General features: G+C 40.0%; 1 protein-coding gene and 1 long non-coding RNA gene across 10 annotated transcripts in view; one reads left to right on the top strand and one right to left on the bottom strand.

Annotated features, from left to right (window-relative positions):
• The window catches only part of WWC2 (WW and C2 domain containing 2), a 99,368-nt gene that overhangs the window by 13,462 nt on the left and 64,439 nt on the right, over positions 1 to 21,467 (bottom strand). For 5 of the 9 annotated variants that reach the window (XR_013950335.1, XR_013950337.1, XM_080589634.1 and 2 more), the window contains 10 exons: positions 17,031 to 17,120; positions 14,673 to 15,286; positions 11,176 to 11,299; positions 8,556 to 8,636; positions 8,386 to 8,472; positions 6,352 to 6,544; positions 4,487 to 4,651; positions 3,602 to 3,720; positions 2,747 to 2,939; positions 637 to 801 (listed from right to left, as the gene is read on the bottom strand). Coding sequence is in view for 5 of the 9 variants with exons in the window: in XM_080589634.1 (XP_080445760.1) it covers positions 637 to 801; positions 2,747 to 2,939; positions 3,602 to 3,720; positions 4,487 to 4,651; positions 6,352 to 6,544; positions 8,386 to 8,472; positions 8,556 to 8,636; positions 11,176 to 11,299; positions 14,673 to 15,286; positions 17,031 to 17,120 (1,831 nt within the window). In the remaining 4 variants the exon portion in view is untranslated. The remainder of the gene's footprint in view (positions 1 to 636; positions 802 to 2,746; positions 2,940 to 3,601; positions 3,721 to 4,486; positions 4,652 to 6,351; positions 6,545 to 8,385; positions 8,473 to 8,555; positions 8,637 to 11,175; positions 11,300 to 14,672; positions 15,287 to 17,030; positions 17,121 to 21,467) is intronic. The other 4 variants (XR_013950334.1, XR_013950336.1, XM_080589637.1 and 1 more) reach the window with 1 other exon arrangement.
• On the top strand, positions 4,647 to 21,382 carry LOC308194164. The gene is made up of 2 exons (XR_013950352.1): positions 4,647 to 4,738; positions 21,091 to 21,382. It is a non-coding gene; the product is annotated as an uncharacterized lncRNA (long non-coding RNA).

Raw genomic sequence — 21,467 nt, forward strand, 5'->3', positions numbered from 1 at the left:
CAGCAACAGGGTTGATAATTTAAATATTCTTTTTTTTTTTTCCTTCCCATACTACCATCAATAGAGACTGGAGAACTTTGTCGTCATAGCCATGTTTAAAACTTAGCCCCTAGGCTGTGCTCACACATCCTTCAAATAGGTAATTACAGCAGGATTTGGGTTGCCCAGGTTTAAAACCAGTTACGATACAAAGTGATATTTACAACTGATGACTGAGCTCTTTCCACACTGTTACATTTAAATGGTTATATTATTAAAATATGTTAATGTAATGGCAATTTACAGTGAACTCTATTTTGTTTTAACAAATTATTTTGCCGTGTGAGAGCCGTAGCTGCTCATGTGCAGCAAAACACTTTTTGCAGACAACCAGCACAGGACAGGATTTTGTTACTTCTCTTCAGTAGGATCTATTTTTGCCCTAGTAAAGGAGTTTTGCAAGAGCACAAAACTTTGCTGAAGCCAGTTCTACTACACATCAGGTCAGTTAGAGAAAGAACAAACTGAGAGAAAGCACAGGCTCTGCCTCTTGCAGGGAAAATTGGTACATGACTCACTGTCATTAATGCATCATTCCCAAGAAGTTAAATGACTCTTTAGTTAATAGCTCTTCATTCCAAGTGTTTTTCCTCTTACCCTACAGATGTATTGGTTCCGCTCGCCTGGAGAGAAGGTTTGTGAGCGCACTATCATGCTGTTCCTGACAAAGGGACGCTGTCTGGAGCTCCAGCTGGCCCTGTCCTTGGGTCGGACTGTTGCATTCTCATTAACTGGTTCCTCAGTGTTAGTCTCTTTATCAACCTATCAAAAGAAATGTGGTTTATAAGAACTACTGTATCAAGACACATGCCACTGCATAGTTTCTCTGTCTTTGGATTCTACAGGCATTCTTGTCTCCTTACAGGGGATGGAAAAATACCAGTAGCAAAAATCATCTTGCACATAACAGAGAAGCTGCGGCAAGTAAAGAAAAGCAAAACTCCCAAATGTGTAGAGGCACTGGGGGGAGTCTTTGAAGGTACCCTGTGTATCCTACAGAACGAAGGCTTCTGCCTTTGCTGCCCTGCAGATGGTCTGATACTGCCATGGTACAAGTGTTTTGGTTTGCCATTTGCAGAGATTATTATTATTGTTGTTATGACTATGCATTTTGGCTTTGTTCTGCATTTGCAGAAAAACGAGGTTCTGCCATGCCCGAGATGGTGCTCGGGCACCCTGCAAGCAGCAGCTGGGAAAGTTGCATTGCCCTGGCCCTTCCATACAGTCACACAGCCCCAGCGGCCCAGCAGCAGGACTTCTATGTGACAATCTACAGAGCTTTGCCAGCCTTGTGAAACCCAGGCAGAAGACATTTCTAGCTGCTGTCCCTCAAAAGGGGCCACTGCCTAGTATGGTTGCCCCAAGAGTGTCACGGGGAGCCTCAGGTGCAACATCCCCATAGGTGGCGCAGTGTGTGCTAACACGCAGCAATCACCTTGACAGCAGGGCTACAACAAGCACTGCAGCAGCTGGCACGTTTGATATTACTGATGTGCATTGGGGCATTTTCTCCAACTCGGGTAGTTTAATGAGGTCCATGGTTTTGAACGCGTAGGTGATAAATACAAGGGCCTAAATAGCACAACTGCAACCCTGAGAGGCTCTGGCACAAGATCATCTGTGCTGTGGCTGGTTTGTAATGAGGTCTGCTATGTCTCTCACTCACTGTCCGGGTCCAGCCCTGGCTTAGCAAAAGACTTACGTGTGTGTCTAACCTTCAGATGGTCTCCTTGATGTCTCCCCTTGCTGAGTTAGAGCTTTGATCTATATTTGTCTGCTACCCAGAAGACTGTCAGTCCTTTTATACCACAGCCTCAGTTCATTTGGCATCTTTCCACATTAATTGGAAGTTAATTACAGTTTCCAGCAAGTCCACCGAGGTGTCAAACTTTTGTATTGTCACAAACTTGAAGGATCAAGCTGTCATTCTTGTCTTTTTACCTTGCTATTTTACAGAATCTGTATGTCTAATATCTGCACCAGTACTTTCAATAAAATGCTAAAAAGCATTCTTAAAATTTTATTTCTAGAGTTTGTGCTACCACATCAAGCACATCTGTATGAAAGGTTTTCTAAAGGTGCTCTCCAAATGGTGGAGTATAATTTTAGGTAAACAGTTAACAAGAACGTGGAATTTGTTATGTGCAGTGTGTGAGTGGTTCAACAGTACACAGTTTAATGTACATTTTGGAATTTTATGTTAAATTAGTCTTTCTGCATCTGCCCTGCAAAGCAGTTTTTGTATTTCATGCCCTAATATAAAGAGAAGAAATAATGAAATCCCCTCATTGGTTTAGAGATCTTGACCCCTGTTCTGTTTCTCCCCCTATTTATTAGAAGGGAAACAGAGCACATAAATCAGAAGAAAATAGGCAACAATGAATGGGCATGCAGAAATATTTTAACTACTGAACTGCACCTGTACCTTAAATATTCTCACTGTGCAACAAAAAAAGAAAAGGTGAAGATTGACATTTTTAATTAATCGTCTTTAACTTAAAAGCTCTGGGTAGCATATCTGTTAAATGCCTTCTGTATGGTTCAGAAGAGACCACACCAGTTTTGTTAAAAGTACATACAAGTCCTACAGCAAATGCCACATCAAATTGTGAATGCTCAGGTGTGACAGATTTCTAGATTAACTGCTCAGAAACAGGTCTACAGACATAGCAAGATACCACAGGAATGCATATTCCAAGATACTCACCAGTGTTAGTATTACCGCAGCTTGCTGGCTTTCATGGCCCTCATCATTGTTCTCTCTGTCCTTGTCTTCCTCCGTTTCTGCTGCATCAATGAATAACCCCATGTCATCAGCACAGCTGCCTTCTACTGCCAGCTTAATGCCATCTTCCTCTTCGTCAACAATTTCATCAGATGCTTCTACGAGCATTTCTAACCTGTACAAACAAAAGTAGCCCAGGTTTATTCTTGAAGTGATAAAGCCCACCATATCCACCATAAAGATATTGGAAGGCCTTCACCCATGTATAATGTATGCGTTTTCCTGACAGGGAAAATGAGTATCACTGAAATGGTTCCAAGAAGTTCACATGAAAGCACTTTTCATTATATGCACCAGTAAAACCCAGCAAGCTCTACTACAGGTCACCTTCAGGATCATTACGATAACACTGTGCCATATACTATAGCTGCATGCTGGTAACATTGAAGGACTTTGGTCACAAAAAGTTCACAGCTTATTCGAAAAGAAGATGATCGGTGGAAGCACCTACACGCTGACTCTGTTGGGCAGCAGGTCTCCCTTCAAATCCTATTACTGCAACTAACACTTAATATGACACATTTAGTACACCTCCAGTGGCTTAGACACCCCAGATGGGTTCACAGGAAGACGTGCACGGAGGGGCACTGGCAATGGGAGTTAACAGAGCAGCCAAGACGCTGTAAACCTAAAAGAAGGTGAATGAATTGATCACAAAGGAGAATGAGGGTCCCCTCACTGACATCTCCTCTGGAAGTACAGCCCTTTTGTTTGTCTAAGGATAGGGAGAAGGAGCAGATGCAGGCCTGAACAGTAAGGGGAAAAAAGTGGCTTTACCAGTCTTCCTCAGAGCCCCTTTGCTCCTGTTCATCCTCCTCCTCCTCATCTTCAGCCAGCTCTTGTTCTACTGCTTCCAGCTCAGCAGATGTCCTCTCCAGGAGAGCTGACACAGCATCCTGCTTACAAGGAACGAGAGGAAAAAACAGAACTGAGTGATATATAACATAAGCAAAAATTAATATCACAACTCCCACAAGAGCTGTATTACCCTGGTGCTCCCTGGTGCCAGCAAAAATGCAACTTAGATCACAAATACAAGGGGTTTGAATTGTCATTGTATAGCACATTAACTAATAAATCTCAATCAAAAGTAGATTATTTGTAAAATGGTCATGGAATCAAATATATTTCTGTCATCCTGTAATACCTTGTCTCTCTTTTCCCCTCATACTTGTAATATCACTAGGTAAAAAAAAAACACATTGCTCTTTAGAGTCACATTTTAAATGTAGTTCTTTTAAGGAGGCATTGAAGCAGAAAAGCTTATTTAACTAGAAAAAATTGGCAAGTGTTTTGCATAAATGGTTTTTTTTAAGCACACAAATTCAAATAATAAATAGCAATTTTTAATACACGCATATGAAAGTCAATGGTAAAGTTAATAAAAGCTTTGTTAAGATTATTTTCAAGAAGAAACGGCTCAAGTGTTGTGAACTGGAGTGCAATTTTGTAATCCACTACGAAGCCTCATCCCTAGCCACACTTAGCAGCAGGTTTGTAACACCATATAAGACTCACTCACACAAAAAGTCAATATGAACAAAACTGCAAGACTGGGTCTTGGGGGAGGACAATTAATACGCACATAATCATAGCGCAATGACAAGTAGAGTCTCTGGCTTTTTTCCTTGTTATTACAGTAATAGCCAACACATCACTCACCAAGTCCAATGAGTCCGAAGGCTGCTTGCTTAACAGAAACATGGATTCTTCATTCTGTTCCTTGTTTTTTTTGCCAGGAATTTGCTTGCAAGGCAAAAGGTTGTACCACAGAGTACAAGTCTCATCAGAAAACGATAAATCTGCCAGACTGATCTGAGTTCCAGCCTGCACAAAAATAAAGGGAAAGAAAGAAGTTTAAATCTGTCATTTTCCTGCAAGACAGCTGAAAATAAATTCTACAGAATTTATCAGGTAAATTAGGCAGCACAAATTTGACATGGATCTTAATTTTCTTTTTAACTGTACAATTTTTCTATTTCCCTCCCTTTCTAATTAAACAAAATAAAGAGAAGTACATGGGAAGGCCCACACTGTCCATTTTGCTGTCTTTTGTTTCAGTATATGGAATTTCTCCCCACATGCATGCACACAAATCCCTTTCTATCAACATAACACACGCCTGCTTCCTATAGCATTCAATAAAGGAAAACTGTGTCAGTGAAACCTGCAGCGTCAACTCGTGGAGCAGCAAGTTTCAGTCAATTTTTTTCAGTTATTTCACCACAAAAATCATCAATACAGCAAACAATAATGGATGACCTTGTTTGCTCTAACCAGTGAGGAAGCAGATGAAAAGACACTATATAAAGGAGATTAAGAAACCCTTTCATTTGGACAAGCACTAACATCCACTGAGTTGGCACTCTGGGAAATTATAAAATACTTGGTTTGGGTCTGTGCCTTGGAGATTACAACCCTTCGTTCTTTGGCAAAACAAATCATCCTCACAGCTACTGGGCTAAGTACATAGCTCTTGCCAAGACTCTGGTCATGTTGCCCGGGGCTTTCTGCTAGGAGTCATATTCCCAAGTCTTTCATTTGATCCTGTGATTAGCCCTTGTGTCTTTTGGTTCGTTGTTTTTTATTGTTGGTTTTTTTTCCTTCACCTTTGAATCCTCCATTCTGTTGCATTTTTGTTCTTTGACTGTTCCTTCACCTGAGGGGAAACCTCTTGGTTTTCTTCACATCAGTCAAGCTGATGAGTTCAGTCTGCTAACACACTGAGAAAGGCCAAAGCATCCCCCAGGAGCTAAGTTAACTTCTGCATTTTTGAAAGTGAGAGGCCATTCCCAGTAATCTGGTCTGATGAACCCTTACAGAAATCCAGCATCTCTTCAGGGTGTTTTAACTAAAAATCTCACTGTGCTACTAAGACAGACTTGTGGTGAAAAAGTAAGCTGATTTGCACCAGAAAGTGCAAAAGCAATCTGAAAGTAAATGAAGCTTCACTGATCAGGCAATGACCACAATTAACAACAGAATACAAGAAAGCCAGTTTGAAATAGGCTGTTCTATGAATGTTATGCCTTATTATTATTTCTACAGATCACAAAGGCTAAAAAAGTGGACTTAATATAACCTACAACAATGTGCAAAACTTTATTTAGCTTAATTTTGTTCTTTGTGACAAGTTTTGATAAGTAGGGTTCACAATGATTTTTTTGGATTTATTGTGCCTCTCATTCAGCTTTTTACAATCTAGTGTTAAAGTAATGTTGCATTAAATTTGTGATTATTTTAATATCTAAAACTGCAAAGCTGCAGTACCAGTCTATAGCTAAAGGCTTAAGGTAATGCAGTGTTAGAATTATCAAAACACCTCCTAAAACACCCATCCAGGCTTAGATCGTGTATCTGGAATTTCAGAGAAAGGCAGTATTTCAAGTATTAAATCAATAAGCATGAATAGGAAAAAAAAATCTGAAGCAAGTACTGTGAAATTTCAGTGGCCCTGACCATCAAAAATTAGAGGAGACACAATAAACAAATGCATGCCAAAAAAAGCCAGAAGTAAACCTGCATACCAAGCACTCCTCCCGACGACTTCTACTGACAGCACAAACGTCTATTCTCAGCGTCTTCTGGAGCAGTGTTACTTGGGAAATGGCCACTCTGAATATCTCGTTGAATAAAATGGTCTCCATGGCCGGATGAACTTTTGTGCGGAACAGACAGCTGATATCGGTTGAGGATGGAAGTACTGCTACTCTAATATACCTGCCGGAAACAAAACAAAACCTTTACCTGTATTTAAACTAGCACTTGCTGGCGATGTGTGATAGAAGTTGACCCCACTATCTAAAGGACTGCATGCCAAGAAAATCAAACAGCAGCAAATCAGAGGTGGAATCAAATAGGTGAAAAAGAGAGAAGGGGCCGAAAAACTACCCCCCCACCCCATGCCTTGCACAAGCATTTCCCCAAAAGGAATGTCTGCAACTGGGATGGTAGTAGCAAAAGAGGTAGCTATTTCTGGCTCTATCCAAATTTATCCTCTGGTGTAGTACTGGGAACAGTGAAGACCATGCCCCAGACAGGAGGAAACATGATCTTAACGTTAGTTACAAAAAAAAAAAAAAAATGTAGAGGTAAAAACTAAAGTCTTAGAACAATGTGAGCAGCACTGAAAAGCAGCAACATGTCCTTTAATCTTTTAAAAAAGCAAACGATACAAAAACTTCAAAGAAAATAGAAAACTAAGAAAAATGAGGAAGAAAATAGTTAGGGCCATAGCTGCTTAAGACTAATTCGTAAGACGTGAAGTGAGACTTAAAAGAATGCGGCCTGAAAGCCTGAACTTCAGTTCAGGAAATGTCTTGAAATTGTTAGGCAGCCACATTCTATTTATTTAACAAATATGGATGGATACTGTGTGAATAAAGGTAGTTAACACCTAACTTGAAAGTCTCACTTTAATGGTGATTTGATGGAGTGAAGACATTCCTAATGCAATTTGTTGATGTTATTTACCTAGTGCACAGCACCTCATACACATGAATAGAGCACCAGTAATTGTTTTGCATCTTCTCTGTGCCTACTAACCTGTTTCTGGTATTGGCTTTAAATATTATTAATACTCACTGTAGAATAGAATGCAATGAAGCTAGCTAAAGCAAGAAGAACAAGTGGGCCAAGGAAAAGTATTCTGCAAAAAACTTTCTGAGAAAAAAAAATCTCCCCAGAGTTACAGCAGTATTACTGTATCTTTTGGTAGTGATTTTATACATACTGTTAGTATTATTAAAAATTTAGTTTTACATGAAGTGAAACAGAAGAAATTAGGTCTGGGAAAAGTTTGATTTTGCTTTCTGAATTTAGGCATATCTTTTATTCCCCAATTATGTTCAGCTTCTTGGGGTAAAGAGTAAGATCTAAGTTGTTTGGCTATCAAGCCTGGAGAGCAGGCGTACAGCCTTTTGACAAACCAATCCCAAAGTTAAGTGGCAGTGTAATGTAATTTCAGTAATGCTGCTGTGGTATTCACGTAAGTGTAGCTGAGCAATTTGTATGGTCTACTGAAAGTAGCCGTTTTAGTAGATTAAGTAATACAGTTAGGAAACGTTCAGAAAAGAAGTAGGAATAGTAGATAGAGTATATTAAAATTGTGTTTAAAAGATGGTTCACTGGAGCATTCTTTCAATATTTGTTAGCCAATTTATTGGCATCAGGCCAAAATGATGGGTAAACAGACAAATAAAAGATGAAGTGCTCACTGGCTTTGTTGAGTGCTTACTTTCATTTTAATTTAAAAAAAAAGTTTAAATGTCAATCAATGCCTCAGATTTTGCTGTGACAAACCTCTATCTTCCCAGGTGATCATAAATGCCCCTGACACAAATATTAATTATTCCACTTTAATGTGCAAATTTTCTGGTAACTTCTTTTTCCTGCAGCATTGATACAATCTGTAAAAGCTAAGTACTACTATGGTTAGAAATGTTTTATACGTATTTTAGTGTTCTTAAGCAGTAAATCAATCCATTCCTTTGGAAAATGTACACAGTGTATTATTATACTCTCATATTTCAACACTACTGCTCAGTGATTGTTTGACTTACACTTTAGAGCCAAGGGGGACAGAAAACGCTGGAAGATTTCTGAGCTGGACTATGATTATCACAAAACTTGAATTGCTGTGGTCATATCTGTTAAAGAAAGGACAATATGAGGAAAGCTCAACATTTACATTTACATAGGAAGAGAAATAATCCCTTTGCTGGTCACTCACCTGAGTCCTATTTGTACCTGGGCAGCCTCGAGAGTTGCTGCATCATCTTCACTATATACAATGTCCTCGGTTTCGTTTGGTCTAGGGCAAACAAGCAAATACTCAATTGTTAGGAAAACTGTACTTAGATTTCAGCAATAATTGACGTACGCACACACAGAACGTGTATATATTCTCCTAAACAGGCTGATTTAATTGCAGCATGCACTCCAAATGAGAATTTCATGGCCTACATAATAGCAACTCCTGTTTTAAGATAGTTGGTGCCTGGATGTTTTGACAACTCCAGTAATGAGCTGGAAAGGCCTTATGCTGATTACTGAGGCAGGCCAGACTAAAAGGCAAGAGAAAAACTGATGACTTTTTATATATGTTTAGTACTTCTTTATCCCCCTGAACACAAAATTGGAAATTAAGGTTTCTAATAAGCACCAGACCACATGTATGCTGCATATGAAATACTGCTTCAGAGAACATTTAAGAGGAACTCTATAATGAAGAGGTTTCTGTGCAAACAAGAAAGATCTTTCTTCTGAGCCTGTTTTCAAAGCCATTCAAAGAACCAAAAGGACTCAATCCTTGTAGCTGAAGAGCAACTAGTACAGAATGGAATTACAGAGAATCAGTGTGGCAAAAAAAATCCAGTCATTTTCTGTGAGGTTTCAATGAGGATGTGGTATTAATATGTTTCAATTATTTTTAAAAACAGACCGTTGGGATCACTAAACGGTAGTCAAAATAGGAAATGTGGAGAATGATACAGATATCCCATATGTTACCAAGACATGACAGGGTTATTTTAAGACTCTGCATTTAGAGGTTTCCCTTTACTAGTCATTTCCTAGCAGCTGGCTAATATGATAGGGTGTATTTATTTCCTCCCCTGCCTTAAATGACTCAACACAAAGGACTGGTCTATACAAAGGAAATCACTGTACTGTAACTTCAGGAGCACACCGAGAAATTTTAAGTTATTCCATACAGAGTGCTCATAAAGATACTTCTACTAAACATAAGCGAATCACACAGAGGCACTTATTACCTCTTCACTACTTCCTACTCAGTAAGAATTAAGAACGTCCACACCTGGAGCTATCACAGAAAACCTAGTGTCTGTAAATCTTAGCGTGCACAAATGGCAATGGTTTGCTTTTGTGTACAGGCTTAGTGGATGCAACCGTCTCTTCTTCTCTCTTCCTGAGTAATAGCAGGGAAAAAACAAGAATTGGTTCTGTTTTCAGCTATCCTTCCAGTCACTGGAGAGGACAACTAAAGAGCTTCACAGAACATCCATGGCTTTTGGTCCAGTGGTTGTTCATTTCTACCCACTGTGCTTATAACCAGAGCAGAAGGCAAATTCTGATCACAGTGGCTCAGAACTGGAAGTGGAAAGACACCAATGACTAGTGAATCAAACCAAACAATTGCAGTCGCTTTGTCAAGTGAAGGCTGAATTTTCACAGAGTGGTTGAGGCTGGAAGGGCCCTCAAGGTCATCTGGTCCAATCCCCCTGCTCAGGCACCTACAGCAGACAGCCCAGGACCATATCCAGGCAGCTTTGAAGATCTCCAAGATCTTCAAAGAAGGAAGCAAGTCTCCACTACCACTTCGAAGGAAGAACTCTGCTACCTCTCTGGGCAACCTATTCCAGTGCTCCATCACCCGTACAGCAAGGAAATGCTTTCTGAAAGAAGTAGTGCTGTCCTTTTTATACACAGAACTTTACTTCAGTGTACGAAATTGCTTTAGGTCGAACTGAACAGAGGGAGCAAACTAATACTAGGATTCAGAATTCAAGGTGAAGTATGGGTCCATGATCTACGCTGAGATGGAATGGCCATTGTAATACTTCATGTCAAATCCTTTTTTTATTTGTGCTTTTCTGTTTAGTGAAATCCATTTTTGTTACCTTTTAATTTGTGAAAGACTGCACAAGTAGAAATACCTTTACCAGAGGCCAATAAAGCCCATTTATGATACCATAATGCACCTTCATCTGTCCTAATAAAAAAGCATTTAGCCTGGCAACAGAAGACATGCATCTACATCTTTGTAAGCATCATGCAAAAATAGCCCTCAGAATACTCAAAGGACAAAAAATTCATAATGTCAAGAACTTGCCAACACTGAGATAGAAAATAAAGATTTTAGTTTCTCTCACAGTTCGCAACAGTCTTCTGTTATCCAGTCTAAAGTTTATTCTTCTTGCTGCTAGAAGAGTGAAAATACCATATAAACAAGTGTGAAGAATCCCATGGAAGTCATGTCTTGTCAAAAAGCACTGATAGCAAATACTTTTCTTCTTGCATGCTGTCCACCACAGTGAAGCGTGAATATTAAACCCTAGCTTGGATTATTTTTATACTAATGTTTCAACTAGGGATCTTCTCATCTTTCCAATCCCCACTTTTTTAACAAAGAAAATATTCCAGCAAAATGCTTTGCAGTCATAAGAGTTATACAAAACAGTAAGTAACAAAAGTCACTCTGAGCAGTGCCAATACAGCCACATGGCAGAACCTGTACAGAATGTCTGAACTCCCTACGCTGATATTACATAACTGCTTATAGGTATGTGTAATTTTTTGGTGGGAAGGCTTGCATTATTTCTCAAACCTACTGTTTCACAGAAGCTTCATATACACCACTATCTCCAGCTACAGACTCGTCAGACACGGCAGCAGATACACAAGCTGTTTTCTCTGCAAGCAGGTGACCAGCTGCTCTTCTTGGTAAGTCAACACCTATGAAAAGAAAGAAGAAGGAAAATTAGTCCAAGAGATTAACAGTCAGGAAAAGAGAAGTGCATAGCTTAGAAAGCCGTCAAGTTGCAAGCAGTGACCCTTAACTGAGTATCACAGACTAGTTTTGTTCCACATCATTAAACATTCTGAGACTTTATTACTGTTACTGCATATTCTGTCTAGGGGATATTTCCAAACTGATGAACTTCAAAATGTACAACTATTATTCCTTTCCAAAGATACATGCTTCTATCATCACCTGTATCAGTTGAGCTAGTTATTATCCTTCATTATCTTCATTATTAACTCCCATTATCCTGATCTTCGAACCTGCATTTACCATGTTCACATTCTGCACTGTTGTAACACTTCAGCTACATGCAAAGTGACTGAGTGCCGACTGTTTATTAAATATTCAGAAGTCAGACAGAAGCCCTCTTCCCAGCAATTTAACTACTAGAAATGAAAAACACCCTCTAGTTTACTATCATCAATTTTTTATTTTATTTTATGAAGTCTTTACTATCAGCTACTGCTCACCTTTAATCTTCAGCTCCTACTCAAGTGCCAGTCTCACAGAGCGAGGCAGCAGCACTCACTGAAAGCCACGTTCTGCAGTGTGGTACGGTAAGGACCTGTGCAGTACTTTTATCTGCCGAGCGGTGAGGATGTTGGTATGCATTATCGTCCCCACCTGAATCATGACTTTACATCTTGTTAAAATGTTTAAAATTTAAGGCTTCAGATTAGACGATTGATTGCTGCATTTGTGCTTTTATTTATGGCAGTAGGAATGCTTTTTCCTTGATGATGAAGTGCTCTTCCCCTTCCCCCCCACCACAAGGGGTGAAGGTGATGACATGATTTATTGATTACCCTTAGGAATTACCACAGCAGTCTGAATTGACTTTGACAATGACAGAGACTGACTGTGGAAGAACTACATGATATTCCAACTTGGTTTCTGACAGCAGGGACATGTACAGAGGGGCAAATGTGTGTATGGTTCACCTGTGGAGAAAAGTCAGGGACAGACAGCAGGTGGTGAGCGCTGCATCTAAATAGCCACAGTAGCTTACGACATGAAAATACTACCTACACCGTCTTCAGCTGTTGGTCTACCCCCAAATTCAGATTCTGTAGTATTCAGACTCGTAGTCTTGTAAAACTTGTACTATCACGCTGAAATTTTCCGTGCAGGTTTTATGCCTCAAGCTGAGTTTGCTGAAAACCTTCCCATTCACCACTGCAGCAGCTCCAAGAGGGAAATTAGAGTAGGAACACTGAACCTACCCCAGCTCCACACCTCACTTCTGTTGTATTGAAGCCTCACCATGAGGCCCATTTTACTGTGGAAACCTGTGGTATAGGAAGCTTAATTAATTAATTTCTGGCTTTTCAGAATCTGAGTGCTCGTTTTGGCAGTCTTAATGCAGATTTTAAAATAATTTACATCATATATGTGACCCTACGTAAGAAAGTATCAGTGTGAAGAATACCAGGATGAATTTATACTTTAAAATCATAACTGCCTGTAGACTTAAAAGATACCCTGACATTATCCGGAATTACAGGTCCTCAAAAACCTCAAAAAGACAACCACATAATGCCTTTGAAAAATGTATTTCTTTAAATCATTATTTTTCCAAAAAAAATGATTCCTCACAGCCCTGTGTTCCCAAATTCCAAACAGTCTTAAATTCAGCTTTCAGACCAGATGGATTGCAGCCAGATTGCAAAGACAGACAGAAAGTTGGTAGTTTGGAAAGGATATGCTGCTGAAATATGGGCAGGGAAATTAACTATTTTTTCCATGTTCTGTAAGATAGCTCAAAAACAAAATAACTACTGTGTTCTACTATATTGAAAAGACAAAGGACAAAATGGCACTCCCTCTCCCTCCCCACCTCCAATTTCTTTCCATGTTTCCATGTTTTCTGCATGGTCAATATGGAAATTGCACTGGTCAATATGGAAATTACTAAAATATTGCACTAAGCTAAGCTAATAAACCACCAGTTGTGACAACAATTCCTTGATATTAAAAAATAATAATAATTTGCTCATTAAAATGTGTCTGTATCTATACGTCCTGGTACTTTTTTTTTCCAAACTGGCAAATTCCCGGCACAAGAGTTCAAACTTGGTAACATATCTGGACAATGCACTCTCTAGCTACGCCATATTTTAATTCTAAGACACCCAAACTTCTCTGTTAGCTACTTCACTATTAGCTCAGCCCCAAAAATGCAGAACTGGGAATATCGGGTGCTGATGAGATGCATTTCATGTGTTTTTTTTCATGCTTTGTGCTAGAGGAAATCTGGCTCCTTCGGTTCGTCATTGGCAAAATGGATCCGCTGCATGACACTAGGAAACGTCAATAAATAAACGTGCAGAGAAAGCACAACACACTGTCAACCTCAACAACTGGCAGCAAAGTCAGTGCTCTAAGGACAAGCCTTTGATTCCTGGCAGCTGGGATTTTTGAAGTTCTGACTCTGCCAAAGGCTGTGACAATATGAGAACCCTGTGTTGCACTGCCTTTACTACAGACTAGGAGCGGAATTCATTACACCTAATTCTGCCATCTCAAAGTTAATATTACCTAGTTACCTCAATAACTCACAGGATAATTCATCCATCTTCCTTACAGGGAAGCAAGTTTTGGGATCGGACGACTCATCCTTCTGGAAGTTACCCACAGACTGTAGGGGGAACCTAGACTAGCTTAGGTGCTCTGTTCTAACTCGCAGGTGGATAAAAAGCTGAAAGCTATGAAATCCATGTTAAAAACAGGCAGAGAGTTTCACTGTAACTTACATGGCACGTGGTAACTTGTCCTGTCCCTCAGCTCACATCCAAAATGAACTGCAGATCTTTTGGTGACAGTAGGTTCAAATGCACATAAAAATTCTAAGTCTAAGTCCAGAAATCTCTTTTACTGAGGATGCCAGCTTGTAACTTACCCTTCAGTGAGAAACAAAGCATCTGATTTCAAGTTACCAAGAAATAGCACAAGGTATTTTTGCCCTATCCCCACACGTTCTGTCAATACCTAGGGACACCTTGCCTCCAAGATCCAGCTTTCATTTTTTCTGTTATTTTTCAGGCTATAAAGTCTGTAACACATGAATTTCCCTTCTGAGACAGCTGTTGAACAAATGTAGATGGAATTGGGGTGATCACAGCTCTCTGCACCTGAAGCTAGAAGTTATGTAGTGTCCCTCCGAACTACTGCCCACAACGACAAACTACTACTAGTTCAAGCTACTCCTCAGTTACAGGAGATATCTCTCTATTCAAAAGCCATCTGTTAGTTCGAAATCTTCACGTTACGTATACATTTGACATTACATTTTTTTTTAATTACCTAAACTTCCTTCATGTAGAGAAGGCAGAGGCTGCCTAATGCTTTCATTAAGATCTTTGTCGTCTGTAGGAATCTGAGATCCTGCTCTGGCTTCAGAGTCCAATAACATTTGGTTCTCACAGAGACTAATGCCTGCAAAATCACCTGAAAGGTCACAGTCTTCAAAGTCTGTAGTGAGGTGATGCAGAGGGGAATTTTGAGCCGAGACAGAAAATGCAGCTTCTAAAACCAAAGGGGAGCCTGGGGGGGACAACGAGGACAGCGAGGACCTGGAAGACAGCGATGTCACGGATTTGGGAGGCTCACTCAGTTTGGGATGGTCTGCAGCTGAAGGAGAGTCACTGTAACCCAGTCTCCCATGGGAGCTGACCACTTCATTTTCATGAATAGTAGTGATAGGCCCCGAAGGAATATAACCACTTTTTTCTTGCAATATGAAGTCAAGTTTATACTGATAGTCCAAGTCTGTTATCTGATCGCCTGGGTTATAGTAGAGATCCGTGGAGCTGAGTGAGTTTAGCGACCCTCTGCTTGATGTGTTCAGAGACCCCCGGCTGGATGCCAGCGATCCCAAACTGCTCCCTGAAGACACAGACAACGTGCTAGCTGAGAGGCTGCAAAGAAGGAACAAAAACGTACACTGATGTTACTAAACTGAACCAGCAGAAACAGTAGGAGCAGAGATAAGACTGACTGGGAGCTGCACCATAACAATTTTTTACACTGAATGCTGCTCAGGGCATTTTTTTAATGCGATCATACGTGGTTTAGCTCAGCATGCCCAACCTGCACACCATCAGTGCACTTTAAACAGCTTATGGCCTGTTCCCAAGGCCCCTTTTCTTCCGGGGAAGGCTGAGCGTTTGACAAACTGGTCTGGCAGTGACAGCAGCTTTCTCAGCTGCTCTGCTCCCTCAAATGACCCTGGTGTGGGTGCTCATGGGGGTCAATGTCACAGCAAAAGAAAGCTTATGACAGCAGAAGACTGCTGCCACCTCCAGAGAAATTTATGCGGCCTGCTCTCTGCCGAAGCACATGGGAGAAATGGCAGCTTTCAGAAGCAGAGGACTCACAGCAGAACTACTTTCGCGTCTGTAAGATACTCCACACGCACAGGAAATACATAAGCTTGGCACAGGCCATAACACGCAATCTTTTCCTCTTAATAAGTGAAGACAAGGAACCCTGCCAAGCCAGAGAAACTGGGTGCCACTGCCTTGGCTCAGGAGGACTCTGATGGGGAAAAAACAGCAGGAAAAATAATTCAAGGCAGCCCCTTTTAAAGAAACAAGATTACAAACTACATTAAAAAAGGGTGGTAGTGGTGGATTTTTAGAAGACTAGAAGACTGTTTCTCTAACTGATCACCAATCAAGATGCAATTTACAGGATCTGGCTGAGATGTTTGAAACAGTTAAGCCAACCTAGACCGCCAAAATAGGATGGTATGGCTTATTGTGAGGGGACCTTTAAAAATGCTTAAAAACATTTTTCCTCTTAAAGACCCATTTTGATTTTTAAAGCAGTACCCAAACATTAATGCAGCTGTTTGACTGGTGTATCCCACTGGGATACATAAGGAGTTTGACCAAATTCAGGAAAATAAATATACATATAAACATAATGGACACATGGTTTGGTAGCCCAGAGCGCAGTCCAGAAATGGGAAAAACTCTTCCTCAGGACAATACATGAGCTGTTAAATATTAGAATTCCCATCAGAGCAGTGAGTTTGAGTTCACAATTGCTGTAACTGATTACTACTTTGTTATCACTATGAATTTCATGAACCCAGAGTCATATTTTGAAACAATGACTGAGGAAAATATATCCTGCTGAGAGTACTTCTCTGTCTACAGAAGGCACAAGTCAGTGTTGAAGAATAAAATCAGAACCAACTATTCACACAAGTATTTACATGTACACATGTATGCACTGAGCCTCTCCGGTTATTATGCAGATCAAAGGCTGCACTTCTCATTTTACATAGATGCCTGAGAAACAATTTTGTCTCCTCAGTGACAGCATTTTGGAGATCTGACCAATTAGAGAATTCACAATTTGTTTATTTATTTACACTGGAGCAAGAAAATGTATCTCTGCTTAATTATAGAAACAATACCAAAAAAAATAATCCATCTAATCCGGTCTTGAATATTTACTAAAAATATGAAGGTACACCAGGTTCACACAGAGGCAAAATGCTTGAAACTATTATACTTGCATTTTCTTACTTAAATATTAAACAAATTTTGTTCAGCCCCCAGCTAAGAGAAAAATCCAAGACTGAAGTTTAGACAACCAAGTCCACCAGACTGTTGCTGAAGCCAGGTTTTACATTATGCAGTACAGCCTCACCTCCTAAGTTGCGAATGCAAATAAGTAGTCAGTTTTGTAGTTTCTTCAAGTTTCTGTACCAACTCTTTTCTTCTCTCCTCCAGTTTCAACCTGGAAACAGAGGTACATGTAAGTAGAGGAAAGCATTACTGAATAGTCACAAGGCTAAAACACCTCACAGGTAAGACAGAAACAAAGTGAAGATCCCTCGTTTTCATCTGGTTGCTGACTACTAAAATCCAAGAGGCTGCGTTAGCTCTCAATCCTGTCATTAAACCCCAACCACTTCAGCAGAGTGACTTTGACTGCAGAATACTAAGCACTGTAAGAAGCCTGCTATGCGTGCAAGTGAGCAGCACGTTGGTACGTTCATACTGCACCAAGCGAAACAAGGACTAACACACAAGCACTGGGAAAACAGCTGCAACTTCAGGAAAATAAGATCTGCACTAATACTAATAAAGCCACGCTACAGATTGGCTTCTCACTTAGTATACTTTCAGGGGAAGAAAACAACAGCACCACAAACAGCAAAAGACACCAATACCACTACTGACGCTGACAATGCGAGAACTTGGGGTAGCACTGCAGGGAGTTTAAAATTAAAGCTCTCCCTCTGATCTCAGAGTCTTCCTCAAGAGATAAAGCACAACAAACAGGCCGGATCCAAACGTAAGGCTCTGAGATGGCGGATCCTATTTAGGAGTCCTTGGTAAAGATTTCTACATTCCCAACTGCTTTTTCATCACATCTGTGCAACATGGCATTGTAATGCTCATTATCGAGGCTCACCTTTATTACAAAGCAGGATTATTACCTCCTGCACTGCCATCCAGCCTAGCTCTACAGCTCCAAATGGTAGAGTTCTCCCACTCCTTTCGGCTGGCTGCTAACAGAAAGGATTCAATAACCTTTACAGTGGCTTTTCCTTTTATAACTCCCTTTTATCACTCCATTTGCAACGCCAAATAAATTGCTTTCCCTCAGTGGATTCAGCTAAAACCCTCCTGTAGTTGTGGATTAGTATATTCTCCTCTAGCCCCTGTTCAGTCAACTGATACATGTAACAAGTTCTTAAGCAACTAATCTGAGGGAGGGCAAAAATTACTCTAAAACGGTTTCAGGTTCATTCTCAGAAACCTTTCCTCTGGCCTTTCTGGCATCTCAAAGACGTGTAAATTAAAATTCAACTGCAGAGAAACACTTCAAAGAACAAAACCAAAAATCAACCATTGCTTTCTTATGCAAAGTGAAGGAAATACTCCAGAGTTCCCAGAATTCGCTCCCCCAGTGCAAGATACCAGTTAAAAGGCATTAAGTCCTCAATTCAACAAAGCATGAAAAGCACTTGCTTACACCCATGCTCATTCAGCGAGCGAATCTGGGTTATGCAAAGGTGAATAAGTTACCCCGAGGTCAGCCAGGGTGTGAACTTCCACTTCACTGCATACGCCGCATGTGCTCCTACACCGCGGTAACGCCTTCATCTGCCAATACCTGCTAGCGCTGGTAAAAGCATAACACGGTATTTCATTCTCTGCTCATGCACACAGGTTTCCCAACCAAGAATTAAGCTCAACTAGGGCATCAGACATTCCTTCCCAGCACATTTTACTACATAGTGCCTTCTGCCTTCTTTTAAAGCACAATCTGTCCTGCTTTTCTCAAGCAACAGTGCTCTTCGTTAACTCTTTTGTGACTTTTCAATACATAAATTCATTATCCCACAACTAATTGAGATTCAAGCTATTTTTTCCCTCCTACATCAAACCACATTCCATACTTTTAAACCTACTTTGTAGCATAGACAGGATCTTTAATATGCCATAGACCATGTAAACACCCAAACCATCAGCAGGGTAAACCCCCCCTGCAACCCTCCTATCTGAATTCATCCAGTGCTCATTGCAGGAGTGATTTGAGATACCTTTCTCCAGTTTTGATCATAGACTGTTAACACTGATGACAGAGGCATAAAATCTTTAACAAGCAAACAAAAACATTAAAACGTTAACATGTACACACTTCACCTTTCAGTGGAAATTCATGTGGACATGTCTGTTTGCGAGACACAAGAGTGGGGGGCCAGTACTACAGGCAACAGCACAATCAAGAAGATTAACATGCATCCGTCTAAAGGTCTGTGATTACTTAGAAGATTTTGCCAAGGACTCCAGAAGTAATGGAATCTCTCCCTAACACAAATGCAGAGGAAAGCAAGCAGCGGGCAGTTCTCAGCAGTTCCACAATGCAGCTATTTCTGAGCAGTTGCTGGAAGGCTTCTTCGAGCAGTTAGACTAACCCTGTCTGTTTTTTTGAAGCTGATATGTTACGATTTATACCCTCCTTCTGCAAACTGACTCCAAGTACATCTACTAGTGGCAGTTTCAGCACTCTTCTCCAAAATAACCCAGGGCTACACTGGCAATGTTTGTAAGTCAGAGCAAGTTTTCTGTTTATTCTTCTCCCTTAAAAAAAAAACAACACCAAAAACTTACGAAAGGAAAAACAACTTGTCATATCAAGCTCTTGACACAATCCACAGCTTCTTATGCTGTTGCTTTATTATCAGTATCAGTGAAAGACCAGAAACCTAAGGTATTCATGAAACTTTATGAAAGAAAATAGTAATGCAATGACAGTGCTGTGCTTTGAAGGTGGGGCGGCTCCTCCACTGATAATGGAGAGCACAATCTTCCTCACCTCTAAGGAATAAAATGACGACATTTGATCTGACACAATTAACTGTAATGTTTTTATAGATTCAGGAAAAGCTTCATCATCTGAACGCCTCTACAAAAATGAGGATTTTCTTTACATTCACAGCAGACACACCAGAAACAACCCCCAAAATAGCTTGGTGTGAAAGAACTGACTCGTTCTGAAGTCATCAAGGGAAACACAGTTTTAATATGATAAAGAGCTGCAGGTAGAGATTATTGGAGCTTCACTGAAATGGCACAAAAGTAAGCCAGAAAACACTATAAATACTGCCTCAACTAGCAGAGTATGACATGAAATCGTATGGTAACCTCAGAAGACAATTCCACATTTTCAGCTGCAGGATAAAAATCAAAGGAGAATAACTTGAAGAAAATAGAGAGAAAAGAATAACAACTACCTGTGTCACTATCCATGGAAAAACAAAAACAGAACAAAACAAAACAAAAAGCTGCTGTTTCACTTTTACTTGAATGGGAAACAGTTTTTCTTCCCCTTGGTACTCCAAGTTTGGCATCTGGCATGTATGGGAAAAAGGTTATGTGCACAATTTTCTTTGGCACTAAACATTCAAAACCAAAACCAAAGACTAAGTAAAAAGCTAATTATTTACAGCAATAGTCAAGACTTAGCTATTACTTACAACGGCATTATCATCAAAACCTTAGTTTCAAATTTTTTGTCAATGTGATTTTATTATTTACCACTTATTGTCCATTTATTAATGGAAGCCAGATAGCAATGGAGCCATTGTAATTTGGATACTACTAAGACAGACAGGTAATTTCTCCTGTAGAAGCATAGTTCCAGTAGGACACAACCATTATCCTAAAACACTTTTGGATTCTCAGTATGGTGCAGTTTAAAATATTAGGATGTATACAAATACATTTAAAATCCATGCCTAATTCACACACACCTATTTGGAAACAAGAACAAATTTCCTCACTACTCAGCTAAAATTTAGGAGCTGCCTTCTAACGTCAATAATAAGAATTTCACCATTCAGTGAAAACGGAGGACCAGCAGGTGTTTCCTTGCTGCAGGAAGTAGGAAAGTCTTACAATGCTGATTATATTACTTCAATAAGGCATACTGCACTGATAAATAAAGTGACATGTTGTGCTTATTGCATTTTTATGTGTGCTAGAGATTCCCATAAATTTATTTCCACTTACAGTTGATGAAAAGTCCATTTGTGACAGTCACCTTTGATTTTCTCCAACTCTGAATCTGTCTAATACCATTTATCGTGGGAGTTGCTTCAGTTGCCAGTTAGGAAGCAACAAGTTAGGATAGTTTTGCAGCAATCATGCTTCTCCTCTGAACTTTTTTTTTCCTTTCCTTTTTTCTCTTTCAGTTGCATTTTTGCGTGCAATAAAACTCACAATGAAAGGCTTCAGATGTTGCAACAATCAAGATAATCTTTGTAACCTGAGTTCAAATAGTTTGCTGCTATTATCAGACACCAGTGAATGATGTATTGCCCTCCTGCTGGTATGTTGACATTCCTCAGTTATTTAACATCTGTCACAGGCATTTTCATGCTGGTAAGAAATGCAGAGCAACTGATATTGCAGAGCACATACAGGGTGTTCGCATTCTCTCAGGGTACAGAAGACTTCTTTGTGTTTCTGCCCACTGGGCTAATAACAAATTTAATTAAGACCTACATAGAACAGTTACTGAAGGAAAACAGCCCATCAAGGCACAGTTCAGGGTCTGTAATGAGTACAA

The sequence above is a fragment of the Anser brachyrhynchus genome (genome assembly GCF_964034855.1).
Source record: "Anser brachyrhynchus genome assembly, chromosome: 4".
NCBI lineage: Eukaryota > Metazoa > Chordata > Aves > Anseriformes > Anatidae > Anser > Anser brachyrhynchus.